The sequence below is a fragment of the Pantherophis guttatus genome, chromosome 15 (assembly GCF_059756535.1).
Source record: "Pantherophis guttatus breed Tessera chromosome 15, ASM5975653v1, whole genome shotgun sequence".
NCBI classification, from domain to species: Eukaryota; Metazoa; Chordata; class Lepidosauria; order Squamata; family Colubridae; genus Pantherophis; species Pantherophis guttatus.
In genome coordinates, this window is record NC_142077.1 from 9,411,016 (window position 1) to 9,438,212 (window position 27,197).

Here is a 27,197-nt window from a genome sequence, read left to right on the forward strand (position 1 = left end):
CTATTCGTTCGTTCGTTTCAAGAGTGGAAAGTTCTGTTCGTGCCAAGTTTTGCCTTACTCTGCGGTTGGAAACTAAGTTATCTGGCAGCTTTCCCAGCGAGATAAGGTTTGTGTTGATAAATATGCCTCTGAAAGACTGCAAAGCCGTGCTGACTGTGAATGAACGTAATTCACAGTCGTGTAAATCAAAGGGGTTTCACCGGGACTAAGACACTGCTTCTTGCTACTTAAGGAAGCTTTGGTCAGAACACCTAGGCTGCTCCCAAAGCAGCTTGGCCCTTCCCCACCTCATGGACGGGGTACCTTCAGGAACTCTGTGATGCAGTCCGACAGCTGCTTGTGGCCCTGGATGTTTAATTCAAGCTCATAAAACTTGGAGATAAGTTTGGACTCTCGGCCGCACTGGTTGCAACTGGAGAGCAAAGCAGAGACAGCCGTGAGCGCCCGCAGGCCCGTCGTCCGAAGCAGGACAAGGAAGCAATGAAGCAACCGCGCGAGGAAAAGCCCTTACACTGTAACGTAGGCATACTCTCCGCAAAACTGCTTCTGGACGATGTCGCGCACGTCCGGGTTTTTCTGAGAAGACAGAGTGTCCTCCAGCAGGGACATGAACAGCTTGGAAAACTCCTGAGCGTCCTAGAAGAACAGCGGAACGGGCAGGAGGTGAGTTCAAGGAAACAGGGCAGGGGCACCCAGAATAGAAATAGAATAGAATAGCAGAGTTGGAAGGGACCTTGGAGGTCTTCTAGTCCAACCCCCTGCTTAGGCAGGAAACCCTACACCATTTCAGACAAATGTTATCCAATCTCTTCTTAAAAACTTCCAGTGTTGGAGCATTCACAGCTTCTGGAGGCAAGGTGTTCCACTGGTTAATTGTTCTCACTGTCTGGAAATTTCTCCTTAGCTCTAAATTGCTTCTCTTCTTGATTTGTTTCCACCCATTGCTTCTTGTCCTATCCTCAGATGCTTCAGAGAATAGCTTGACTCCCTCTTCTTTGTGGCAGCCCCTGAGATATTGGAAGACTGCTATCATGTCTCCCCTAGTCCTTCTTTTCATTAAAGTAGACATATCCAGTTCCAGGAACTGTTCTTCATATCTTTTAGCCTCCAGTCCAGTGGTGGGTTTCAAATTTTTTTACTACCGGTTCTGTGGGTGTGGCATGGCTTGGTGGGTGTGGCAGGGGAAGCATACTGTAAAATCTCCATTCTCTCCCCAATCCAGGGAAAGTTACTCCAAAATCCCCATTTCCTCTCAATCAGCTGAGACTTGGGAGGCAGAGAATCGATGGGGGCAGGGCCAGTCAGAATTTTTACTACTGGTTCTCCGAACTACTCAAAATTTCCGCTACCGGTTCTCCAGAACTGGTCAGAACCTGCTGAAACCCCACCTCTGCTCCAGTCCCCTAATCATCTTGGTTGCTCTTCTCTGCACTCTTTCTAGAGTCTCAACCTCTTTTTTTACATTGTGACGACCCAGAAGCACAAACATTTCATTTTAATCCCGTTAAGGGAGGTATTGTCAGAAAATCCTCCGAAAGAGGCAACCCCCTCCAACGGCTGAGTACCCCAAGCAAAACGAGAAGGGCTTATTATTTTTCCGCTGTCAAAGGATTCCTGGTTTTCCCTCAGCTCTGGGAACGGTTTTTTTAAAGATGTCATTCCGAGAGGCAAAAGAGAGAAGCTCACCCGGGTGCCTCAAACCTTACCTGTTGCTGACCTGTGTCCAAGCCAAGCGCTTTCACAAATCCCGATGGGTCAATGTATCGCCTTTTGCTGTTTTGGAGCAAGGCAAACAAGTACTGGAGGTGCTCGCAAATGGTCTGCGGTTCGTAATCTGTCAAGAGATTAAAAACTTGATTAAAACGCAGGATGTGTTGTGGTCCGCCAGCAGCCTGCGCAGCTGGCAGCGGAGTCGGACAATGAGGAGGCTGGGGAGGACCATGGGCCAGTCCTGGAGTCTGGGGAAGGCCCGGACGAGGGCTCTGTGTCGGAGGCAGAGATGGCGCCAGGGCCATCTGGGAGTGATGCGTGGACTCCGGAGCCTCCAGAGTCGGACAGCAGAGAGGCAGAGGAACAGGAGGAGCCTGTTCCTAGTGCATGCATGCACAGAGCTGCCAGAAGGCAAGAGCAGCTAAAGCAAAAGGGACGACTCAGGAGTAAGACCAGGAGATGATTGGCCCCTCCCATAAGGCTTAAAAGAGCAGCAAATGCTCTTGGGCTCTTTGTAGGAAAGCAACATTGCTAAATCTGTTTCCAGTCAGCGTCTCTTGTTTCTGAACTTCATGTGGCTTTGCCAAGAAAGGCCTTTGGCAGGGTGCCAAAGAAGATAAAGGTTTGCGATAAGCCCGAAGGACTTTTTCTGAAGGACTTGTTTTGGAATTAATTTGGACTAAGATGGGAATGAAGTAATTCTCAGCTGTTATAATAAAACAGTTTTGTTTGGGACTAATGTGTCTTGTAATGATTAAGTGAGTCTAGGTCACAACAGGATGTAGACCTGGGACCTGTGAAGGAATTCTTTCGTCCCTTGTTTAACAGAGAGCAGCAACAAGCCAAACTCTTCTCCGTCAAATGGGAACAATCTTCCTCAAGCGGAATATGTGAAGCAACTTAAGATATAAAACGGTCCTGGAATTACGACCACCATTGAGCGCAAAATTTATGTTGAAACATTTGTTAAAAGACAGCTCTAAAAAAAAAAAAAAAAAAAGACAGCTCTTGCCCCCATTTTACGACTTTTCTTGCCACATTTGTTAAGTGAATCGTTGCATTTGTTAAGTAGGCAACACGGTTGTTAAGGGAATCTAGATTCCCCACTGACTTTGCTCGTCAGACGGTCACAAAGGTGATCACATGACCCACACACAAACCCCCGAGACACTGCAACGGTTGTAAGTATGAACTAATTGCCAAGTGTCTGAATTTGGATCATATGACCGCGGGGATGCTACAATGGTGTTGTGTGTGGAATATGGTCATAAGTCACTTTTTTCAGTACCGTTGGAACTTTGAACGGTCACTAAATGAACTGTGGTAAGTTGAGGAGTACCATATTTCCCCGAAAATAAGACCCAACCGGAAAATAAGCCCTTGCATGATTTTTCAGGATGCTTGTAATGTAAGCCCTACCCCCAAAATAAGCCCCAGTTAAAATCATCAGTTTAAGGTAATGGTTCCCCTTGCACATGTGTTAGTTGTTCCTGACTCTAGGGGGCGGTGCTCATCTCCGTTTCAAAGCCGAAGAGCCAGCGCTGTCCAAAGACGTCTCCGTGGTCATGTGGCCGGCATGACTCAACGCCAAAGGCGCACGGAACGCTGTTACCTTCCCACCAAAGGTGGTCCCTATTTTTTCTACTTGCATTTTTTTTTAACGTGCTTTCGAACTCCTAGGTTGGCAGAAGCTGGAGCAAGTCACGGGAGCTCACCCCATTACGGGGCACTCGGGATTTGAGCCGCTGAATTACCGACCTTTCGATCGACAAGCTCAGGTCTTAGCCATTGAGCCACCGCGTCCCCTAAAATCATCAGCTTAGTACCATACTTTCCTGAAAATAAGACCTAACCAGAAAATAAGCCCTAATGTGTCTTTTGGAGCAAAAATTAATATAAGACCCGGTTTTATTTTTGGGGGAAACACGGTATCTGTACTAAGTAGGGGGACAGTGATGATATTTAGGCCCGGCCAACCATTTGGGGTTCAAAGCCGATGACTCTTAGAAAACTGCCTGCTTCTAACACAGCAAGGATGCTTCCAAAATACCTTTCTTTTCCGCTGTGACATATTCAGGGCGGGCAACCGGACACAGGTACAGCGCCTGCCGCAGCTCCAGATTTAGGAACCACATCTGTAGGAAAGTGTTGACGTAGCAAGTGGCTCCCAGGTTGGTGAGGCCTACAAATGCATTCTGGCGGGGAAGAAGTGAAACAAGAGGTCGTCAGAGGTGAGGCCAGCCGAAAAGCAGAGCGGCTCAAGGATAGGCAATTTTAGCGAGGTCTTTTTCTCCTTCGACAATAGTGGAATTAGTTCCTCCGGAAAGGAGAGCTGGCGCAAAAAGCTCTGAGCAGTTTTAGAGAACATCGATGCATTGTTAAAAAAATACTTTTGATTTTGCAACCGCAATTCAATGGGTCTATTCTTCCGTTATCTAAGCACAGGACAAGTTCCACTTTGAAATGCTTTTCTATCTTGCTGTCCTTAAAATGCTCCGCTTTTTAAAAAAAAAACACACAGAAAAAACATTCTGGTTTTTCTTTGAAGACGTTTCACTTCAGCTTCTTCAGCTCTGATTGGATGGCGGGGAAGAGTCGAGGTGGCACAGTGGTTAGAGTACTGTACTGCAGCTACGTCAGCTGACTGCTAGTTCAGCAGATCAGCGGATCAAATCTCACCGGCTCAAGGCTGACTCAGCCTTCCATCCTTCCGAGGTGGGTAAAATGAGGACCCAGATTGTTGGGGGCAATATGCTATTTAGTATACTGTCGATTGTTGTAAGCCGCCCAGAGTCCTCGGAGAGTGGGCGGCATAGAAATATGATTAATAAAATAAAAAATAAAATAAAGGGAACGGAGTCAGAGCTGAAGAAGCTTCTTGGATGAGAAGCGAAAGGCCTTCCAAGAAAAACCAGAAAGTCCCGTTGCCTCTTGAAAAAAAACACCTTTGGGACAACTGTGACTTGGATGACTGAAAATCTTCATAGACACACAGAAAAACATACCCAAATTAAATATGTTTGGGGGGGGGGAAATCCAAACACGCCCGCTTAACTTGCACCGGCTCAGAAGTGGCTTCCCATCACGAGATAAACCAGACTCGCAATTTCACAGCTTTGAAGATACATAAGAAAAGACCCAGCTGAATGAAACTTGGTGTCCCCACACCCCCACCTCATCCCCAGAGGCTCCCTCCTTGCGATACCAAATTGCCACCCAGGCCCAACTTGGATTCTTCACAGCCAACCAACCTCCGTAGATCTTGGGAACGGAGGCAATTTCTGCTTCGGCAATTCTGGGTGGCAGACTTAAAGCACCAACTGCAAAGAGAGGAGGTGCCTTGGGCGGGGGACAGAACAACCTTTCTCGATCAGGCCAGAAAACCAGAGACGTACCTTTTTCCGCCTCTCGAAGTTGGGATCGTCGATGTTGTGAAAGGTGTTTTCGTCGATCTCCCCCAGCCAAATGTGCTCTCCGATCCCCACCAGGCAGTTGGGATTCCCTCTGCAGTTTCTCCTGCAGAAGCAAAGCCACAGGTCGGGTTATTTTCCCGCCCGACGCCATTTTCCAGGAACGGTTCAGAGGTTGCCTGTTGGTTAGCATCCCCCTCCTGGTTCCAAAATCTCTTTATTTCTGGGAGGAAAAGAAAGCGGGGCCCCTCACAGCTGGGGGGATGGAGGATTCTGAAGAGAGCTTCAAGTGGTGCCCTTTGGAGACAGCCATGTTGTTATTTCTCCTCACGGTCACTCATGCCCTTGTCACCTCACGGTTAGATTATTGCAACACACTCTACATGGGGCTACCCTTGAAAAGTGTTCGGAGACTACAGTTGGTCCAGAACGCAGCCGCGCGAGCTGTCATAGGTGCACCTAGGTACACTCACATTACACCAATTCTCCGCGAGCTGCACTGGCTCCCTATTGGTCTCCGGTCACAATTCAAGATGTTGGTTATTACCTTTAAAGTCCTACATGGCTCAGGGCCAGGGTATCTTCGAGACTGCCTTCTGCCGCATAGCTCCCAGCGACCGGTAAGATCCCTCAGAGTTGGTCTCCTCCGGGTCCCGTCAGCTAAACAATGCCGGCTGGTGGGCCCGCAGGGGAGGGCCTTCTCTGTGGCTGCCTCAGCTCTCTGGAACCAGTTACCTCCTGAGGTCTGGACCATCCCCACCCTATTGGCCTTCCGAAAAGCGGTGAAGATCTGGCTTTTCGGGCAGGCCTGGAATGAGTGGCGTGAATCAATTTTTAATGTTTTTAATTTTTAAATGTTTTTTTTTATAATGATTTTTTGGAATGTATTGTGAGCCGCCCTGAGTCTTCGGAGAGGGGCGGCATATAAATTGAATTAATTAAATTAAATTATTTGCCCACAACCCAAACAAATCCTGCAAAGGAAGTTTTTTCAAGAAGCTTGATGTTTTTTCAGCTTTGCTTAAATCAGGATGATTCTGCACAAGCTCCCTCTTCGTCCGATGAAGACAGCTCTCTCTGGTCCCTCACTGCATTATATTTTGATATATGCTCCTTAATCCTCTCAAGGGAAAAACAGAGGCTCCACAGTCAGCCTTGGTAGCTAAAAGATACCCTGTTTCCCCCAAAATAAAACATCCCCTGATAATAAGCCCAATTGGGCTTTTGAGCACATGGCAATAAGGCCAAGTGCTTATTTCAGGGTTCAAAAAAATATAAGACGGTCTTATTTTCGGGAAAACACGGTAGACATCCAAGGAGGCAGGAGGAAAATCTGGGGGGAAAGCGAGGGTGGAGACGGCCTCTGAAAATTATCATCGTTATTTATTAACTTAATATAGATGGGATGCGGTGGCTCAGTGGCTGAACTTGCCAATCGAAAGGTCAGCAGTTAAGTGGTTCGAATCCCTAGTGCTGTGTAATGGGGTGAGCTCCCGTTACTTGTCCCAGCTTCTGCCAACCTAGCAGTTCGAAAGCACGTAAAAAAAATGCAAGTAGAAAAAATAGGGACCACCTTTGATGGGAAGGTAACAGCGTTCCGTGTGCCTTTGGCATTGAGTCATGCCGGCCACATGACCACGGAGACGTCTTCGGACAGCGCTGGCTCTTCGGCTTTGAAGCGGAGATGAGCACCGCCCCCTAGAGTCGGGAACGACTAGCACACATGTGCGAGGGGAACCTTTTTACCTAATATAGATGCCCACTTTAGTGGACTTGGGGGGAGGGGATTTATAAAATTTTAGGAAGAACTTCTAAACTAAAAATTTAAATCTTCAAGAGTAGAGGCCATCTTGCAATTACCGCCCTCCTTAATTCAACAGTATTTATTTTGCAAGATCCTTATTGTAGCTGTCTTTGCTGTCAAGGCACAAGCACCAATATAAAAAAAAACCCCAAAAACAATAAAGCACTGATAAAAATAATATAACAACTAGTGTTTGAAAAGAGATAAAAATACTCCTACTCCCACATAACCTGAAATTAGCAAAATAACAAAAGCTGAAAGGCAGAGATGTAGACTAGGGTTCTTTTTATGTAGTTTTTTTGTTTGTTTTTGTTTCGACAGCAAGAACAATAGTTGAGGGAGCCGATAATGGAAGCAAGCAAAGCTTGTCATTAGCTCCTACAGCTAGCAAAAAACAGGTGTCTTTGCAAACAATAACTGTGCTAAGGTAATTTATCCTTTATTAAAGACGTTTCCTTATGCTTCCCCTGCAGCTGCTAATCGATTGTGCAAAGCTATTTACGAAGGAAAATATTTAATTAGTAAAGTAAAAACCAATCATGGTGTTTTCCACCCAACGGGCAAATAATCATAAAATAACGTATTACAGCTACGCTAACCGATACAGGGGGAGAAAAACACCCTCTTCCATGATTGACAAAACTTAATTGGCATCAAACAAGATGCCACCCTGGGAAAGGAGGGAAAGGTAAAAGAAGGATTGTTTGTAAAACACAGGGAGATGAAATGGTGGAAGAACAACCCCGAATATAATTAAATTGTTTAGGATGAAGATTGTTATCGGTATGAAAGTCGAAGAAAATATGTTAATTAAAATGTCTTATTTTAATGCTTTAAGGGACATTTTATATATATATATATATATATATATATATATATATATATATATATATATATATATATATATATATATATATATGCATATTCTTTCTAGCCAGGTAAACTAAGTTGTATATATATATATATATATATATATATATTCCTTAAAGCATACACACACACACACACACATGTATGTATGTATGTATGTATATGTGTCTTAAGTTTTCGCGGGTGTGTATATGCAAAAAATTAAAATCTCGGGTGTTTTCCCGCATCATGTTAAATAAGTTAGTTAAAATGTTTAAAATTCTGGTTAAAATCCTAGCTTAAAATCTTCCAAAAATCCTTACAGAGCACTCTGCAAGGTCCTTTAAAACCTTAGCTAAGCTAAAATTTATACATATATTCTTACTTTTCGTAGGTAGATTTTTCTGTAGCCCTAGCTCAGTGGAGTCACATCCACTCGATTCTCACTAGGCAGCATAGGGCCTGCTGGCTGTCAGAAGAAAAAAGCCCAGAATCGAGTGGATGTGACTCCACTGAGCTAGGGCTGCAGAAAAATCATGGTTACGTAGGAAAAACCTGGCTAAAAGAAAAACACACATAAACCTATGAAAAGTAAGAAAATAGATATTGTACCTTTACAGGAAGGATACATGAGATGTGGGTGTGGTTTACTGATGATGGCTAACGAACCAGAAATAGATCTATATAAGTCTCTCACTAGGCAGCATAGGGCCTGCTGGCTGCCAGAAGAAAAAAGCCCAGAATCGAGTGGATGTACATTTTATATTATGTGTATAAAAAAATAAAACTGAAAAAACTTTTCCCAAAAAAAGATAAGAAATTGTACATTTAAGATATGTTTGGGGGGGGGGGGAGATGCTACCCTGGCTTCTAACCAGGTGGACAACTTAGGACTTCAAACAACACCTGGGCAGCGTTTCGTAGGATGCCGATGAAGGTGCGGTACAGTTGGGATTATTTGTATTTTATTTGTATTTTATTTATTTTTTTAAAAAGGAAGCTGCCCCATCTGGCTGTAAGCACTAGCCCTGCACTAGGCCAGGGGTCTGCCACCTTAAACACTCAAAAGAGCCATTTGGACCCGTTTCCCACAGAAAACACCAGGAGCCACAAAAACTTTCCCGTGCCTGACTATTTCTTGGGTAGTCACAAAACTAGCACATGTAGTTGAACTAAACGTTCTGTTTTCTTCTGAAACTTTTCTTTTCTTTTTCTTTTCTTGGATTCATCCATGGTTGGCCTACCGGAGACCGACGGGTGTTGCCCATTGGCGGTTGTGACGCCTATTTGAATGACAAGGAGCCGCAGCAGAGGGGCGAAAGAGCCACAGGCGGCTCCAGAGCCGCAGGTTGCCGACTCCTGTGCTAGGCTCTGGATTGCAAGAGACCCCCAAACCCCAGTTAGACACCCCCACCCCCACCCCGAAAGGGAATTTTTGCAGAAGGCAGATCCATTGATCTCTCTCTCTTTTTTTTTAAGCCAACCTCAGAGCTGTGAGGAGAAGCAGAAGGGAAAGGGCACCACCAGGTGCTCCCAAGGGAAAGAAAGGCAAAACTTCCCTGATTTGACCCATAGTCAAACTGAAAAAAGGAAGCCCCCCCCCCACCCCCCCCAAGGACCTATGCCAATAGGGAGAGAGGGGGACGCCTGGCAATCATAACCCATGGGGCACAGCCACCCCCTTGGCAGGATTTCGATACCCGCGTTGGGCTCCACCCGGAGTCACGCCCAGACAATGGCACCTGTCGTGCCCCTTGGGGGCCCCACTTCCATTAGGCCTGGGGGCGGTGTTTCCAGGCTCCTTAACTCGAGCCTAGGTCCGGGCAGCAGAAAGGCCGCGCCCACCTGGGGCGTCGCCTCACCTGCAAGCGCCCCGCTGGCAGGGCTCCAACCCGATCCGGTAGGCCGCCTCGATGTGCTCCTGCGTCACGGCTTCGGGCGGCACCGTCTCCGTCCAGCGCCAGGCCGCTTTCTCCAACTGCAGCCGCGGAGCCATCCCGGGACCGGCCCGAGCGGGGAACAGGGCTTCCGGAGGGCGAGTCCGGAAGCGGAAAGAGAGACCGGGCGACCCCGGAAGCGGAACCGGCCTCAAAAAAAAACAACAACAAGGGGGTCCCTTTTGGCGGCCTCCAGGCCACGCCTCCTGCGGGGGGGGAGGCGCGCGCGCGCGCGCGCGCGGGGCGACTCGCTCTACCTGGTGCGCTCGGCTCTGACGTCACGCCAACGGCTGTGGGAGAGAAAGTTTGGAGGGGCGTGGCCCGCCACGTCCAATAGGGCGGCGCTCTCTCGGAAAGGCCCCGCCTCCTCTCCGTGTGTCTTTCTTTCTTCCCTTCACGGCGAAGATAATGAGGAGGGGAGGGAAAGATTTGAGAAAGCCGTTGGACGAGCGGAGCATGCGCACACCAAAGCTCGGCCTTCTGAGGCGAAGTTCCCCACAATCCATTGCGCCTCCCCCTCAGTTTTGTCTCTTTTGAACTAAATAGTTTTTTTTGTATAATCGCCAAGTTTTTTATTTTATTTTTTTTAATAAAAACCCATAACAACCTAAATGGAGGGATTCAGGAGGGAAAATAATGAGGCGCTTTTGACCCTTTTAAAATGGCTGCCCTCTTGGTTTCTGGCGCGGCTGGTGCTGCTTTCAACGTCCCCCCCCCCACTCCGTTTCCCCGCGGGCCTTCAATCCACGTGTTTATTTCACATGCTAACGCGCCTCCACGACGCCATTGTGGCAAAGAGCCGCTGACCACGACCTGGGAGGGGGATATACATTAAAGTCTCTCTATACCCGGGAAAGACTACAACTCCCAGTAGCCCCTGGGCTCACACCGGAAGAGACCCCTCCCTCTGGTCCGGAAGCTGGCTGTGCAGGGGCGGGCCAGCTGAGAGGTTGACGCCTCTTGACAGCCTGGCGCGTTCTCGTAGCCGCGGACGAGCAAAACTTGAGAGAAGTGAGAAAGAAAAGGAGAGAGAAAGAAGAGAGAGATGACAGAAGAGACGAAAGAAGAGAGGGAGGGGAGAAGAGAGAGATGAGAAGAAAGAAGAGGAGAGAAAAGAGAGAAAGAAGAGAGATGACAAGAGAAGAAAGAAGTGAGGGGAGGAGAGGAGAGAGAAGAAAGATGACAGAAGAGACGAAAGGAGAGGGGGAGGGGAGAAGAGAAGAGAGAGAGAAAGAAGGGAGATGACAGAAGAGAAGAAAGGAGAGGAGAGGAGAGGAGAAGAGAGAAAGGAGAAGAGAGAAGAGAGAAAGAGGAGAGAAGAAAAGAAGAGAAAAAGAAGAGGAGAGATGACAGAAGAAAAGAGAGGAGCAAAACTTGGCACGGAGAGAAAAGAGAAGAGAAAGAAGAGAGATGACAAGAGATGAAAGAAGTGAGAGGGGAGGAGAAGAAAGGAGAGAGATGACAGAAGAGACGAAAGAAGAGAGGGAGGGGAGAAGAGAAGAGAGATGACGAGAAGAAGAGGAGAGGGGAGAGGAGAAGAGAAAGAAGAGAAGAGAAAGAAGAGAGAAATGACAAAGAAGGGATAGGAGAGGAGCAAAACTTGGCGAGGAGAGAAGAGAAAAAAGAGAAAGAAAAGAGAGAAGAGAGAAATGACAGAAGAGAAGAAAGAAGGGAGAGGAGAGCCTTGGAGGTCTTCTAGTCCAGCTCCCTGCTCAAGCAGAACCAGACAAGGTACATCCTCCTTGCCCCAGAAGAGGGGCTGTAGCAGGGGGCATTCCTGATGGGACCACATTTGCAATAAAAGCATTTAATGAGCACTTTTCCTTTGAAACTTGAAAGATTAAATCAGGGCAACTGGACCAACGTCTATTAAAACAGATGGTTTGTTATCCGTCAAAGTAACTTCTTTAGTCCAAATGAGAATTTGGGTAATCACGGACTAGAGGACCGTTGGAAAGAACCAAATCTCACCATATAGAGTTGCAGTGGGGTTTCTCCCCAAAATGAAAAGCAACTTGAAAGCAAAGATTCCATCCTCCAGGCCAAAAGTCCTCGACTTACAACAGTTCATTTAGTGACCATTCGAAGTTACATCATCACTGAAAAAAAATGACTTATGGCTGTTTTTCACACCGTTGCAACATCCCTGGGTGGTCACATGATTAAAATTCAGATAGTTGGCAACTGACTCAGATTTATGACGGTCGCAGTCTCCCGGCGGGCTGGGTGTCACGTGATCCCCTTTTGTGGCCTTTTGAACAAGCAAAATCAATGCGGGAAGCCAGATTCACTTCACAACCTTGATAATCATTTAACAACTGGGGCAAGAAAGGTTGTAAAATGGGGAAAAATTCACTGAACAACTGTCTCGCTTAGTAACCTAAGTTTTGGGCTCAATTGTGTTCATAAGTTGAAGACTACCTGTCTATTAAAAGGTTAAACCATGGCAACTGGACCAAAATTTATTAAAAGGTTTATTAACCTTTTTGAGATACTTTTGGCCTGGATGATTGAATCTTGATTTACATATTTTCGTTTGACTTTCCGAGCTACGGGGGCATCTGCGTGGGCATCCTGCTTGGAGCCCCACCGCTCTCCGCATCCTGAGCCCCTGCACCCGTCGGCCTCCTCCGCAGCCACCCTACTCCCCACTCCTGGGCGAGGGGCTTGATCAGGACAACAGCTCCTGCCCCCTGGCACAAAGCATCTCAGGACCCTGGCAGAGGGCAGAGCCTGCTTCACTTGGAGAATTGGTGCCTGCAGTCACCTGCCTAGCTGCCATCTCCCTCAAGGAGCCTGCTAAGGGAAAGTGGCGAGCTACCACCAGAGTGGGCTGCCCCCCTTTTAGGACGAGGCCCCATTCCTGGCCTTGAGGATGGGACACACGCTCCCCACTCACCCAGTAGCCATGGAACTGGATGCCCCTGGTTGAAACTGGAAGGGCTTGGAGTTTTTTTTTTTAGAGAAGAAACCCAACCGAGATGGCTGGACCTGGGGATTTGTTCCCTGTCTGGTTATGGGACAATTTCCCCATCTATCTCACTGCAATACCACAATCTCACACTCCTCCACAACAAGAAAAAAAAAATCCAGTCTCTACAATTGTGGGGTTTCAGCACCATTTATTAAGAAAAAGAAGTACAAGAACAGTCAAGGGAAGGAGGGTGGGAGAAGCAGAGAGGCTGGCTGCTCCGATCCTGGACACGGGGGCTGCCCCAAAATGCCCAGGGCAGATAGACCACATGAGAACTGTGGGGCGCCCCGGCTGAAAGGCACAAGGCACCCCCAAGGCAAAAAGCTGCCGGTCCCAGTGTATGGGAGACGGCTGGCAGGAGAAGACAAGGATGCCGGCGGACAGCAGTGCCAGCGGTCAGCAATCTCCTGTCCAAGCAATGGAAGTTTCTTTGGACTTGGCTAGTTAGACAAAGCTCCTTTTCTCCTTGGAAAGTGGTAAAAAAAAATCCTTCTGGTTCTGACCCATAACGGGCAGGACTTTCTGGCGAATGGGGCCCCTCTGCTCTCCGCGCCCACCCACCCAAGAAGCAGCCTCATTTCCAGAAGTTTTGCTGTGAGAAATAACACTCAAAGCAGGCAACGGAGAGTGGGTGAGAGGAGATTGGGCTGGGAGATAGCATGTGCATCCGTTAGGAGACAAACCCACCCCCCCAATAAGGCACTGAAGCAACCCAAAGGCAATGGGAAAGACACCTCCCAAGGTGCAGCAGGGTTGCCCCTTCCACGGGGCGAGACCCCAGGGCTCCTAGGCACGATCTAGGGGTTAAGGCAGCTGGCGAAATGGGAGGAGGGGGGCACCTCTCAGAAGCACTGCGGCTGTGCAGGGCAACGAGACGGGACTTCAGAAGGATCTGTCTCCTATATGGCATTTGCTGGGCACGGGGGATGTGCCGAGACCACCTTCCTGGGATCCTCTCGCTGCCCCAGGGAGTGCGAAGGCAGGATCTTTGGTCAGTCACAGCCAGCCGGCTCAGCAGAACAGCCGTCTGGGCGCCCGGCTTGCTTGCCGAATTCTGGGAAGCCGACCTGTTTCTGGCCTCCTTTCTGCAGCTTCTGGCGGCAACGTAGCATGGCTCCCTGGTCCTTCGAGAAGGCCCGCGCGGGGCTCCTTTCCTGCCGGCACAGGCCGAAGATGCCGTGAGCCAACTCCCTCCGCCCTTTCCCCTTTTTGGCAGCAGCAAAAAGCACCGTTTGTGTGTTTCTTCCTTTTAAAAAATTTGTAATAATAATAATAATAATAAAATAATGATAATCAGCGTAGATGTCTCTCCTTTGGCCCGGCGATGGCAACGAAGAGCAGGAGGGTGGAAGGTGGTGGTGGGGCCCTCCTCCCCTATGAGGGGCACTCCTGAATGTTCAGGGACATTTCCGCTTGATGGTGCAGGTCTACGGGCTGTCGGGGTTCTTGGCCTGGCCGGGCGTTGACCAGAACTACGTTTTTGAGGCAGCCTGTGATCCCCGAGGTGTATTTCCCAGCCGTGAGCGTCTGGATGTCGGGGGCGCCTCCTGAGCAGAAAAAGGCAAAGCTCTCAGCAGAGGAAGTGATCGTCCAGTCTCAAAGAAGTCGGGAGGGAGAGAAGTGGGGGGGGGGGGCAACCCAGAAGACCCACGCTTTCGCTCAATCCTATTTGCCTGGGATATTGAACCCCTTGGCAGTTATCTCTGGACAGCAAGCGAGGAGGTTGGTGCCACCTTCAGGTGGGTCCCCTGAGACGACCCCTGAAGCGGCTTCGTAGAAAAAGATCTCCAAATGACCCTCCTGCGACTACAAAGCAGTGGACATAAGAAGCTGTAAAGGTAAAGGTTTCCCTCGCACATATGTGCTAGTCGTTCCCGATTCTGGGGGGCGGGGTTCATCTCTGTTTCAAAGCCGAAGAGCCAGCGCTGTCCGAAGACATCTCCGTGGTCATGTGGCCAGCATGACTAAATGCCAAAGGCGCACAGAACGCTGTTACCTTCCTGCCAAAGGTGGTTCCCATTTTTTCTACTTGCATTTTTTACATGCTTTTGAACTGCTAGGTTGGCAGAAGCTGGGACAAGTCACGGGAGCTCACCCCGTTACGCGGCACTAGGGATTTGAACTGCTGAACTGCCGACCTTTCGATCAATAAGCTCAGCATCTTAGCCACTGAGCCTCTTTCTCCAATCAGAGGCTAACAGACACAAGAGCAACCACTGGAGCAGAAAAAGGCACCAGCAGGTAGAAAAGGGCAGCTCTTTTGGAACTGCGCAATCCAGAAGACTGCGCAATCCACTTTGGCTGCTTTCCAGGGCCCCAACCGCTCACCTATATAGATCCGGCCTTTGGTGTTGACCATGACATTCCTGCCGGAAGATTCTCCGGTCGTTGCCTCCTCTCCGTCCACCTGAAGGGAGCCTCTTTTCCCTTCCCTACAGAAAAGGGTTTTGCATCAGAAGGGCGGGGGGGGGGGGAAGGGTCCATGCTGACCGAAACCCACTCGGCCAAACCCCAGCCATCTCCTCTTACCGGACAGCGGTCACTCGATGCCACTCTCCATCGTCCACAGGGTCTTCAGAACGGATGTTGGCCTCTCCGCTTCCCAGTTGGTAACTGCGGAAGACACGCTGGGTTAGTCTGGCCCCGCCAGCCAGATTGCCCTAGCAGGGGGAAAGCCCAGCTGGCAGGCAGTGTTGTGGTCTCCCAGTGGCCAGCGGAGCTGGCAGCAGATTCGGACAGTGAGGAGGTTGGGGAGGAACATGGGCCAGTCCTGGAGTGGGGAAGGCTCTGATGAGGGCTCTGCGTCGGAGGCAGAGAGGGGGCCAGGGCCGTATGCCAGTTATCAGCTGCCTTTGGAGTCGGACATCAGTGGGGCAGAAGAACAGCTGGAGCCTGTTCCCAGTGTGCGCCTGCACAGAGTTGCCAGACGAAGGGAACAGCTAAAGAACAAGGGTCGACTCAGGAGTAAAGCCACAGCTGGACAATGAATGGCCTCTCCCACAGGGAATAAAAATGAGTGAAAGGGGAGGGGAGTTTGCAGGAGACAATTAGTTTGCTTAATTGGTTCGTGACTCCTTGCCAAGTTTTGAAGATATCGGCCTGGCAGCTCTCCAAGCCAGATAAGGTCTGTGACTGTAAATTCTCCCTTGAAAGACTTTTCAGGATGTGAAGGAGAAGAATTCACAGTAACTTAATAAAAAGGGTTTTTTGTTCGGGACAAGGAGTCTGCTTCATGCTCTTGGGGAGCCTAGATCAGAACAGGCAGCCCGACTCACCTGAACAGCAGGTGCCCGTCCTTCAGCCCGAGGCTAATGAAGTCCTTCCCTTTGCTTGGTTCCCCTTCTTCCTGTGTGTGTGTGTGAGAGAGAAAGAGAGCAGTGTGATGCCACCATCTCAGCCTTCTCCTTTGGTGGGGGTGGGGGTGGGGCAACCCTACGACCGCCTCCTGGCCACATTGGGGAGCCACTCCCATGCACTGCTCCCCTCGCATGCTTTGAGCACCTGTTCAGTACTCCACAAGCCCAACCATCCAAGCGGTTGAATACCTGGATAGCAACATGCTGCGGGGGACCCGGCTCGCCCGTGGCCTGGAAAGACAAAAGGACATGCAGAAGCCACGCACGTTTCAGCAAGACCCTGCTGGCCATGCAACGGGTGCAGCATCTGCAGCCACCGCCATGCAACGCATGCGAGAGACTATCAAGCGCCCAGTTGCGGTTTCTCAGCTCAGCAGGTGAAGGCAGAGGCCCTTCCCTTGCACTAAACCCCTTCTTTTGGGGTGGCTCTCCACGGTCCAGATGTTCTGGGCAGCACCGAGTGGGTCGAGACCTTGCCGATTGTCCAGGGGACGGCTGTCGCCACTGAGGATGTTTTTAAGCAAGCTCACACCAATCCACCTAGCGTCACTCGAACGATCTTCCCAAGGCCACTCCCCATGGGGCTGCCGGATTGCCCTCTGCCCCCAGTCCCTCCCATACCCGCCATTTCTTGGCCACTCACCACCCCCTGCCAGAAGAGTAGCCCGTTTGCAGAGGTAGTTCGCACTTCCAACTCGATGGTCTCCGGCGACTCGGGAAGACTGTGAGAAAGGCGACCCCCAATTAGAAAAACCAATTCCCCCTTTCCCCGCTATAAGCGGAAATGCCCCATTTTGCTTCCCTGCCGCTCCCCTGTTTTCCCGAAATTGCCCGGCAAACCATCCAAATACATTGGCTGATTTTCTGCAATAGCTTCACCTCCCCACCCCACTGAAATCTGCTCCCCCTTTGGAATCCTCCCTTTCTCTACCATGGGCTTCTCCCATTGTCCTTCCCCCAATCATCTGTGGGCCTCTGTAGAAGAAGGGCCCAGCCCTCAGAGGGGTCTTTTCCCAGCACCAACCGCAGTGCCCCTCAACACGGAGGGCGTGGGCAGCACCCTAACACACACCGCGTTCAGCCGCCACCAACCCCTCACCTCCTGGGAAAAGTGTGTCTCGGCAGTGCCACGTAGCCCCCGTTGCAGAAATAGGCTCCGTACTGTCCAGGAGCGTCTGTCAGAGGGAAAAAGCATCCGAGTCAGCTGGACCAGCAACAGATAAGAAAACCAGGGAGGGGAGGGGTCCAAAGAGGGCCAAGCTTACCGTTTCCTCCGCTGCCTTCCGGCCATTCGGCTTTCAGCTGGTGCTGCAGTTCGTCTAGAGGGCGAAGGGAGAGGCTCACGTCAAGCAGGGTCCTACAAAAGCTCCTCTCCCACCCGAAGCAAAGCCGAGTCAGCAGAGACCCTCAGAGCTGGTTAAAGTGGCCGCTTCACATTTGGGATCTCCCTGCCCCAATGCTCACCGTGTTCACAGTACAGCCCTGAGAAGCCCTGGCGGCAGAGACAGGCGGTGCCCCTGCAGATGCCCCCATTCAGGCAGGGATGATGGAGCTGGCAGTGGACCTCGGGCACCTCGCAGCGTTCCCCTGCGGGTAGAGAGGCGCTCCTGTGAGTACCAGGTGGAGCAGGGGCAGGCAGGGGGATACCCAGAGATGGGATTCATTTACCTTCCCTACCGGTTGGCATATGTGAGCGCATGCGCCACCTTTCCGCATGTGCACGGCCTTCCGTGCATGCACAGTGCTCGCGCATGACATCCGGGCAGGTGGGCGGAGCCTCCCACAGTCACCACTACCAATTCACCCGAACCGGACAGAACCAGCTGAATCCCACCTCTGGGGATACCTCACCAAGAGCTTCCGCTAGCCTTTCCGCCTCACCTGTGAAGCCATCCGGACATAGGCACTGGAATTCGTACTCCCCCGTGAGCAAGCACTGGCCGCCATGCTGGCAAGGCCTGCGGTCGCAAGGGGAGCTGTCAGCGCACTGCGAGATGCCGCGACTATCCAGGAAGCTGTAGGAAATGTCCACCTTCTTCCCGTTGACTGAAACCTGGAAGGAGAGAACCAGAATTGGCACCCTAGGCTCGTCATAAGAGGAGGAGGCCGGGCAGGTGCAAACTTTCGCTTGCGAGGGACACCCTCCCTGTTTCTGGATTTCCCAGGAAGGAGGGGAAGGGATGGATGCTGCCGCCTTGACTGGCTGAACAGAGGAGGCAGGCACTTCCCTCCCCGCTAACAGCCCACCTCTCCGATGCACCCGTGGAAGTGGCTAGAGATGTTGGCGGCTGCCGGGAGCTTGATTGTGTTGTCCACCCCTCCAAGGTAGAGAGAAGTGCGCAGGTTGAGGCCCTGGCTCTTCCCGGGGGACGACCTCTTGACGGGCCGCTCCTCGTCCACCTGCAGGGTGCCGTCTTTGTTCAGGCGCTCGGCCGCCACCTTGTGCCACTGCCCCAGAGCCAGGGGCTTGTGGCTCCGAAGCACAGCGGTACCTGCGAAGAAAGACCAGCTTGGAGAGTCCGGAGTGGCCAAAGGCATCCAAAGAGGGAAGGGATAGGTGGCATCAGGGATCCTACCTGAGCCCAACTCGTAGCGGAACTCCAAGTGCCCATTGACCATGTTGAGCGAGACGAAGTCGGCCACGGGGGTCCCGTCACCCCCGTTGAACAGAACGAGGCCATTGGGGGAGAGCGGCTTGACCTCAATCTCTAGCCGCAGCTCGTATGGGTTTCTGGTGAGGGTCTGGTAGGAGATGAAAGCGTTCCCACCCGGAAAGAGGGGGGTGGTCACTGTGAGGCCTGTGAAAGGGGAAAAAACAGGGGGTTACCCAGGCCTCTGCCGGCTTCCTCATGAGCAGGGCTGAGCCTGTGCCTCACTCACCCGCCATGCACTTCTTCCCGTGTCGGCCCAAGAGGCAACGGCAGGTGTAGCCCTCCCCGGAGGCTTGGTTCACGCAGGTGGCGTCGGGCCCACAGGCCTCTGTGGGGAGAAAAGCAGGCAGAAGGTCCTGGGCTCAAGCGCTTTCAGGCTTGGCAAAGTCCCACCTCTGCTCCGGGCATATTGCCCCCAGTTCCTGGCACATGAGGTGAGATAGAGGTGTTGAGCTCCGCCAGCAGCCTGCGGAGCTGGCAGCGGAGTCGGACAGTGAGGAGGTTGGGGAGGAGAATGGGCCAGTCCTGGAGTCAGGGCAAGGCCCAAACGAGGGCTCTGCGTCGGAGGCAGGGATGTGGCCAGGGCCATCTGGGAGTGATGAGCAGACTCCGGAGCCTCCAGAGGCGGATAGCAGAGAGGCAGAGGAACAGGAGGACCCTGTTCCTAGTGCACGCATGTGAAGAGCTGCCAGAAGGCAAGAGCAGCTAAAGCAAAAAGGACGACTTGGGAGTAAGGCCAGGAGATGATTGGCCCCTCCCAGAAGGCTTAAAAGAGCAGCAACAACTCTTGGGATCTTTGTAGGAAAGCAACGTTGCTACATTTTGTTTCTTGTCAGCATCTCTTGCTTCTGAACTTTTGCCAAGAAAAGCCTTTGGCACAGTGCCAAAGAAGACAAAGGTTGGTGATAAGGCCGAAGGACTGTTTATGAAGAATTTGTTTTGAAACTAAGCTGAGAATGAAGTAGTTCTCCGCTGTTTTTAATAAAATATGTTTGTTTAGGACTGATTGTGTCTAGTAATAACTACTTGGGTCACAATGGGAGGGGAGAACTGAGGGGGGGGGGCGGTCTTACCTGGATGACAGCGCAGGGCCTGAGGATGCTCGCAGTTGCTCCCAGCGAACCCCTGGGGACACTCACATACGTAGCTACTGCTCTCCGAGTCTCTGCAGACCCCTCCATTCTGGCCAGAGAAGAGGGAGGGAGGGAAGGCAGTAGTGCTGTTAAGGTCCCTGGCTCGCAACTGCCCTGGGCACCCTGTGGGCACCCTCTTTGAGGGCACCAGGATTATCTGCTCCCTTCCCCAAAATTATGAGCAGAGGGCTACCTGACACGGTTGGTCTTGGCAGGTGGGGCAGTTGGAGACTCCGTGAGCTTGCAGGTCAAAATCCTTGAAGATCACCTCCTTGCCTTGAATGATCAGCTGGCGCACGCATCCTGCAGGGGGGCGGCAGGGGAGGGGGCACGCTTAGAAGGCCTCGGTGCTTGGCACGACCAGACCCACAAACCTGCTCAATATGTGAGCCAGCACCAGGCGAGGGAGAGAGAAAGCACAGTCTCATATCCTTGGGCCAACCAAGCACACTTCTTCCCTTACTAGACTAAGATCCGTGGTGGTGCAGTGGTTAGAATGCAGTATTGCAGGCTAATTCTGCCGACGGACAGAAGTTCGATCCTGACCTGCTTAAGGTTGACTCAGCCTTCCATCCTTCTGAGGTCGGTAAAATGAGGGCCCAGATGGTTGGGGGCAAGAGGCTGACTCTGTAAACCGCTTAGAGAGGGCTGTAAAAGCACTGTGAAGCGGTATATAAGTCTAAGTGCTATTCCTTCCTTCCTTCCTTCCTTCCTTCCTTCCTTCCTTCCTCCCTCCCTCCCTCCCTCCCTCCCTCCCTCCCTCCCTCCCTCCCTCCCAGTGGTTAGAATGCAGTATTGCAGGCTAACTCTGCCCACTGCCAACAGTTCGATCCTGACCGGCTCAAGGTTGACTCAGCCTTCCATCCTTCCGAGGTGGGTAAAATGAAGACCCAGATTGTTGAAGGCAACAGGCTAACTCTGTAAACCGCTTAGAGAGGGCTGTAAAGCAGTATATAAATGCTACTGCTATTGCTACACTGTCATTAGGGATAAGAGGTAAATAAAGAACCCAGAAAAAAACACCTGACAGGAGAGGCCGAGTAAACCTTCTCCAGATTAGCAAATCTGGGTTAAACTCCACCATTCTGACCCGTTCCCCATCTACTCCATCCATCCATCCCTGGACAGACCCATCCCCCGCCCTCATCTCACCTACAAATCCACTGCTGAGGCCGGTTTTTGCAATGGCTGCATAATTGGGGTAGCCGCCCAGGTAGAGCTCCTCGTTGAGATCCAGGCCTTGAAACCTGCCCTGGAATGACACACAAGCAGAAAACCTTTGGCCTGAAAGGGCCGGAAGACAGGCCCACAAGTGACCTCCCCTCCCTCCCTGTGGAGTTTTCGGGGGGGGGGGCTTTTTCCATCAGGCCCGCTAACCGAAGGCACAAAACTCGGTCCACGTAAGCAGCTTAGCTGGCATTAACGAATCCAGCTCCTGCCTGCCTCAGTTTCCCAGAGAGGGGAGACGGAGGCCTCCTGCTCTTCTGGGGGAACGGAACCTCCAGGGGGGAGGGGCAGGGGTGGGCTGTTCGCAAGGGTTCGGGAGAACCTCTAGCTAAGATTCTGTGCTGTTCAGAGAGCCCCTAAATCCCACTCCTGGCTGGACCTACCCACCCTGCCCCTCCCCTCCCAGGAGTCCCCACGCAGCCCATTTTGGTTGCAGGTAAGCGCAGGGCGCACGGGGAGGGTGAAAAACGGGCCTACGTTTCTGGCCTCCAGAGGGCCTCTGGAGCCTGGGGAGGCCGTTTTGTCCTCCCGGAGGCTCAAAAAAAGCCTCCAGAGCTCGAGGAGGGCAAAAACGCCCCCTACCCCGCCGTGGTGCAGGAGGCCAACTAGGAAATACCCAGCATGGCCACACCCACCCAGCAACCGGGCAGAGAACCCCTTGCTAAAATTTTTGAAGCCCAGCCCTGGGGAGGGGGTAACCCTAACCATAACCCACGGCCCCCTCTCCATCCCCGCCCAGGTCTCAAGAGAAAGACACGCCCCCCCCCCACTTCCTTCCACCAGGGCTCACCTGGGAGCTGCCGTTCACAGGGGGGTAGCCGTCCACCACCAGAGATCCCTGAGTCAGGTTACGATAGAGACGGATGGTGTGGAACTCGCCCAGGTTGAGGATCGAAGGGTGCCGGATGGTGGCCATGCCGGAACCAGCATCGAACCTGCCATTACGAGACGGGGGGGGGGCAGCTTCAGTCGCCCATCATGGCTGGCTGGTCCTCAATTCCTGATGGGCAGCACCCTCCCCTCCCCTCCATCCCCCAGAAATCATTACCCAGCTCCAGAAATCTTTGGCAAAAGGCTACCAAAGGGAAGCTATGGGAAAGAGGCGAGCTGGCAGACTCTGAGCCAGGGGGCACAACTGGTCAGCTCGATCACCCCCGCAGGGACCCCGGCCTCACCTGAGTTCCGGGCGGCCCCCCACCAGCCCAAAGGAGACGAAATCGCTGCCCGTGTTCTTCTTCTGGCCGTTGTAAACCAACATCCCTGTGGAGAGCAGAGGGGTAAACTCAGGGGAGCTCGGGGCGAGAGACACCCCCCACAACGCGTCCCCCAGGTCCCTTGGCAGCATCATGCAGGGTGCTGAGCTCAGATCCGCCATGCTCTGCCTCCTGTCCTTCCCCAGGCCCTGGGAGCCTGAGGGGGGGGGGGAAACAGGAGTCTTTGAACCCAAGGCTGAGCGGCCCTCCCAGCCCCACAGCCAGGCAGAGGGGCAGCGCGGGACCTGCCTGCACACGCATACACACATATTGTGTTTCCCCGAAAATAAGACCCTGTCTTATATTTTTTGGAACGCCAAAATAAGCACTTGGCCTTATTTTTGTGGAGGCTTTATTATTTTGCAGCACGTGGACGGCTCCTCTTGCCGTCTTACCTGATTTTCCGCTCTGTCTCCTTAACCCTAACCAGAAGAAATGGCGGGGACCGGCTGTGCATGCATTTAAATAGTTTCGGGGAGGGCTTATTTTCAGGGAGGGCTTATTTTAGCGCATGTGCTCAAAAGACCGAATGGGCATTTTATCAGGGGATGTCTTATTTTCGGGGAAACAGGGTATATCCTTGCTTCCTGGGAAGCAGCAGCTTCCCTTTGCAGGAGTTAGCAAAGGAAGATTAGGTCCAAACAGTGCAACCTAGCTAATAGGAATAAGGTAGACTACAGCTGGATGAGGAGGCTCGGGAGCTCCTGGTATATTAGTCAGTTAGCCAGTAGCTCATTTGGCTAAGGAGGCACACTCCTCCCCACCCCACCCCACCCATCCACCCACCCCCACACACACACACTCCAGAGGCAGAAAGGGTTAGAAAGGTGCTGGGTGCTGGGCAGGAAGCCCTCAGTGCCCAGCAGGGGCACAACTCACCTGAGTAAAGCATGAGAGCTGGAAGGGCAGAGGGAGGAAAGAGGGGAAGAGGTGAGAGGAGGAGGAGGAGGAGGGGCAGATGAAGGGAAGAGAGGTTGAGTGAGAGATGCTCAGAAGAGAGAGCGATCAGGATTCGCATCCATATCAAGAAGAAGAGTGGCTATACCCTCGCCCGCCCACCCCGCAGCCTCTCTTACCATCTGGAGTGTCAGGACGGAAGGTGATTTCGAGGGCAAACACCCGGTAGGCATCTTTCATGGTTGGCAGGACCAGGTAGGACTGAGGATTCTGGGTAAAATAGGGCACCACTCGCTCTGCGAGGGGAGGGGAAAAAGGGTGTGAGGACAGTTGAGTCCTCCGCCTCTTCTGCAGATGGGCAAGACCCAGGCAGGGGTGGGTGGGAAGCATTTGGCGTAGGCCTGGGCAAAGCTGGCAGAGGCTACAACGGGCACGTCACGAGTCTCTGCCCAGGTCCTCCTCCCTGACTCCTCTCGTGCCCACAAGGGAAAGGGCCGGGCAGGAGGAGGAAGACAGTGGGAGAAAGCAAAGCTGGCTGAGGAACTCTGGGAGTTGAAGTCCACAAGTCTTAAAGTTGCCAAGGTTGGACATTCCTGTTCTAGAGGACTACTACCGCCCATGGGGGAAGGATTAGGGCCCGCTCTTTGCCCCCCCTCCTCCGTCTCCTGTGGGCCAGAGTGGGAGAGAGAGGCGCGTGCCACACTGACCTCGGACTTTGAGCATGGAGAAGGCCGTCCCCTTCCCCTGCCGGTTGGACGCCGTGCACACATAGACGCCCGTGTCTTCCGGGCGAGCCGAAGGGATGGTCAGGCTGTGGCCCTCCAGTTGGGCATGCCGGGGCAGCTCCCCCTCCAGCTGCAAGACAGGGAGCCACAGAACCCCCTAGCAGGCCTGCCACCACCACCCACAAAACAGGTCCCCCCGTCCAGTGGTGAAATTCAGCTATCCGGATCTCGCGATCCGGTAGCACCGGCGGTGGGAGGCTCCGCCCACCTGCCCGGATGTCATCGTCCCATTTTTGACTCTCTGCATATGCGCAGAGGACTCTGCGCATGAATGGAGATGTGCAAGCTCACATTTGCGAACTGGTAGCGAAGGTAAGTGAATTTCACTCCTGCCCCTGTCCCAGAACCAAAGGGGCAGCCCTGCAGCACATCCCCCAACACTTCCGCAGCAGCACCTCCCTCTCCATGCATCCTGCCTGGAGAGAGAGAGGAGGAGAGGTCACTCCCGTCCAAGACTTACCTTGGTCCACTTGATATCCGGGACGGGGAACCCAGAGACTGAGCAAGGGAAAACCACGGTGGAACCGGCGGAAACCTCCTTCACTTCTGGCTGGGTGGCCACTTGTGGGACAGCTGTGGGGAGAAAAGAGGAGGGCCCACCCAGTCAGCCACGGAGAGCAAAGCCATGGAGGATGCCCCTCTGGGAGAAGACCAGGCTTACACTGGACGTGCAGGATGACGTGGGACTGGACGGTGCCGATGTTGTTGGTGGCTGTGCAGCGATACTTTCCCGCGTCGGCCTGCTCCACCCGCTCGATCTTCACCAGGCCTCCGCTGACCAGCACTCCTGGGCGCAGCTGCCCGCCCACCTTGCTCCAGGTGAGGTCCGGCTTGGGGTCCCCAAAGGCCAGGCACTCAAACTCCACAGCGTTGCCTGCCAGGACGGTCTGCACCGATGTCCGGATGTTGATCATCACTTTGGGGAGGGCTGAGAAGAGAAACGGGGGGGTTTCCAGAGAGGGAAGAGGAGGCTTCCTGTCTCCTACAGGTAGGACACCTGGTCCACCAGCTGGCATGACGCTTACTTACCCCGGACAGTCAGGCTGACCCTCTCCTGGGCTTGGCCGGAGGGACTCCTGGCCCGACACACATATACCCCCTGGCACTCCAGGTCCAGCTTCTCAATCCTGAAGGGAAGCAACCACTTTGTGAATCCCTGAGCTCTTTGCCCCAGACTGCAGGTGCCCAGTGCCACCTCCTCCTCCTCCTCCCCAACATGCCGCGCCACGTCGTGGCCCTCATCTGCCCCACTCACCGCAGCACTCCATTGCGGATGGTATGAGTGGGAGGCAGCTCTCCACCCTCTTTGAGCCACTCGATCTGTGCTGTGGGATCCCCGGAAATGGAGCACACAAACTCTGCTGTGGCACCCACGGCTTTGGTGTCACTCTGCGGGGTGACCTGAACGGAGAGGGGTCCTCCAGCATGGCCTGAATTGGAGACAATGAGGAGGACACAACACAAGTCAGCGCAAATACGACAAGAAACATAGACCCAGACGTACAATAATACATAAATATATCAGGTCCAAGGCTGGGATCAAAGCCAGTTTTTCAAAGCGCTCAGGAATCCTAGGATTGACCCACAAGTCCTTGGGGGCTCCTTTTATACCAGCAGCCTATTTTTTAATCTCCCAAATTTGAGAGGGTTAAAGGTTATGAGCAGGGGTGAAATGCTACCGGTTTGGACTGGTTCGCCCAAACCGGTAATAAAAAATGCTACCGGTTCAGACGAACCAGTATTTCCGACGATCAGCTGTGTCGTGCGATTTATATTCGCTAAAATATCCTGCTTTCTAGTGAATCTAAATCGTGCGGCACAGCTGTTCCCCCCCCCATTCTACTTATTTTTGAAGACTCAGAAAAGGCTTCTTAATCCTTCTTTTTCAGCGCTGCGGTGCATATGAGTTTGGCACGCGCTGCACATGCGCACACAAAGCGAACCGGTAGGAAAGCGAACCGGTAGCAGACTTCCCAGCATTTCACCTCTGGTTATGAAGCAGGATCGAGCCCCGCACCCCTTCTAGTCACCCCCTTGGCTGAACTTCCCATCTGGATGCCCACTCACCTTGCACATAGACCTGGGCTAAAGCCTCAGCGGAGCCCACCCGGTTGCTGACGTGACAACGGTAGGTGCCTGAATCCCGGTGCCCGGCCGGGCTGAACTGCAAGACACCATCTCGCACTGTGGCCCGTCCGGGGAGACTGCCGTTCACCTTGGTCCACTGGTAACGCAGGGGGGGCGTGCCGTGGGCCAGGCACTGCAGCTGCACCGCGTCACCCTCGTGCACCACTGCTCGGTTGGGAAGACTGGTGGCGTAGGGTGGTACTGGGCAGAGAGAGAGGGGGGAGAAAGAGCTTGGCACAGGCACCAGCCTTCCCAAGGAAGGCACTGAATTCCGTTTCATGGCGTTGGCTAGTCTATGAGTGCCAAGGGTCCATGGGTGTGTGTGTGCTAGGCATTTTCCCCCTCTTTTGCTATCTCCCTCTCAACCCAAGGCCGCCCAGGGACCACCGCAGCACCTCTGTTTGAGTCCCATCCATCCTCCTCCTGGCACACTCACTTTCCACATCCAGCACCACGAAGGCTTCGGTGAACCCCGCAGAGTTGCTGGCGTTGCAGATGTACTGGCCCGAGTCCTGCTGAGCCGCCCGGGGGATGATGAGAGTGTCATTCACCACCTGATGCTGCCATGGCAAGGGAGCCCGCAGCTTGGACCAGTGGATGGTGGGAGTTGGGTCACCTGTCGATCCCAGAAAAAGGAAGCAGCGGTGAGCCCGGCCGACCAGCAGCCCAGGTAGCCTTGGCACAGGGGACCCCAAGACAGGCTTGTCATCTTGGTGGGTGGGTGGGGACCAGTCAGGGCCAAATAACGCCCCTTATACAAACACACACCTGTAGCAGAGCAATGGAGTCGAGCCGTCTGTCCCGCCTTCACTGTCTGGGTCGGAGTCACGTGGATTTCGGGGACTCCTCTGTTGCCGTGCACCGCCTCCACGCTTATGTCCACCTGCGCCTCTGTGGTGCCCACGGAGTTCTGGGCCACGCACACATAGGTGCCGGCATCTCCCAGCTTTGCAGAGGAGATCTGGGAAGGGAGAGGAGCCCCCACAACACCTTCAGCCTGATTCCCACTCAAACCGAGGAATCAAGGTATCCTTTAGGATGTCGGGAGTGGCCACTGGCCGCCGTTTTCTCTCTTTGAGCATGG

The 27,197-nt window shown here is 52.6% G+C and overlaps 2 protein-coding genes across 9 annotated transcripts in view; both read right to left on the reverse strand.

Annotated features, from left to right (window-relative positions):
* USP48 (ubiquitin specific peptidase 48) overlaps nucleotides 1-10,002 on the reverse strand; it is a 29,667-nt gene extending 19,665 nt beyond the window's left edge. For 7 of the 8 annotated variants that reach the window (XR_015729955.1, XR_015729954.1, XR_015729953.1 and 4 more), the window contains exons 1-6: nucleotides 9,636-9,981; nucleotides 5,106-5,226; nucleotides 3,761-3,905; nucleotides 1,707-1,834; nucleotides 512-636; nucleotides 304-412 (exon numbers count right to left, since the gene is read on the reverse strand). Coding sequence is in view for 4 of the 8 variants with exons in the window: in XM_087879065.1 (XP_087735191.1) it covers nucleotides 304-412; nucleotides 512-636; nucleotides 1,707-1,834; nucleotides 3,761-3,905; nucleotides 5,106-5,226; nucleotides 9,636-9,769 (762 nt within the window). In the remaining 4 variants the exon portion in view is untranslated. Of the gene's footprint in view, nucleotides 1-303; nucleotides 413-511; nucleotides 637-1,706; nucleotides 1,835-3,760; nucleotides 3,906-5,105; nucleotides 5,227-9,635 lie in introns of all 8 variants that reach the window. The other variant, XM_087879064.1, reaches the window with a different exon arrangement.
* A 2,810-nt stretch (nucleotides 10,003-12,812) lies between these two features.
* HSPG2 (heparan sulfate proteoglycan 2) overlaps nucleotides 12,813-27,197 on the reverse strand; it is an 88,478-nt gene continuing 74,093 nt past the window's right edge. Inside the window, exons 72-98 of the mRNA XM_087879066.1 lie at nucleotides 26,882-27,074; nucleotides 26,550-26,729; nucleotides 26,054-26,314; nucleotides 25,242-25,416; nucleotides 25,016-25,113; nucleotides 24,648-24,914; nucleotides 24,447-24,559; nucleotides 23,909-24,056; nucleotides 23,381-23,497; nucleotides 22,227-22,311; nucleotides 21,842-21,986; nucleotides 20,977-21,076; nucleotides 20,018-20,127; nucleotides 19,765-19,873; nucleotides 18,921-19,019; nucleotides 18,617-18,838; nucleotides 18,288-18,532; nucleotides 17,922-18,093; nucleotides 17,505-17,627; nucleotides 17,306-17,359; nucleotides 17,140-17,215; nucleotides 16,684-16,762; nucleotides 16,230-16,271; nucleotides 15,960-16,030; nucleotides 15,214-15,297; nucleotides 15,013-15,116; nucleotides 12,813-14,231 (exon numbers count right to left, since the gene is read on the reverse strand). Of these exons, the coding sequence (XP_087735192.1) occupies nucleotides 14,059-14,231; nucleotides 15,013-15,116; nucleotides 15,214-15,297; nucleotides 15,960-16,030; nucleotides 16,230-16,271; nucleotides 16,684-16,762; nucleotides 17,140-17,215; nucleotides 17,306-17,359; nucleotides 17,505-17,627; nucleotides 17,922-18,093; nucleotides 18,288-18,532; nucleotides 18,617-18,838; nucleotides 18,921-19,019; nucleotides 19,765-19,873; nucleotides 20,018-20,127; nucleotides 20,977-21,076; nucleotides 21,842-21,986; nucleotides 22,227-22,311; nucleotides 23,381-23,497; nucleotides 23,909-24,056; nucleotides 24,447-24,559; nucleotides 24,648-24,914; nucleotides 25,016-25,113; nucleotides 25,242-25,416; nucleotides 26,054-26,314; nucleotides 26,550-26,729; nucleotides 26,882-27,074 (3,645 nt within the window). The 3' untranslated portion in view covers nucleotides 12,813-14,058. The remainder of the gene's footprint in view (nucleotides 14,232-15,012; nucleotides 15,117-15,213; nucleotides 15,298-15,959; nucleotides 16,031-16,229; nucleotides 16,272-16,683; nucleotides 16,763-17,139; nucleotides 17,216-17,305; nucleotides 17,360-17,504; nucleotides 17,628-17,921; nucleotides 18,094-18,287; nucleotides 18,533-18,616; nucleotides 18,839-18,920; nucleotides 19,020-19,764; nucleotides 19,874-20,017; nucleotides 20,128-20,976; nucleotides 21,077-21,841; nucleotides 21,987-22,226; nucleotides 22,312-23,380; nucleotides 23,498-23,908; nucleotides 24,057-24,446; nucleotides 24,560-24,647; nucleotides 24,915-25,015; nucleotides 25,114-25,241; nucleotides 25,417-26,053; nucleotides 26,315-26,549; nucleotides 26,730-26,881; nucleotides 27,075-27,197) is intronic.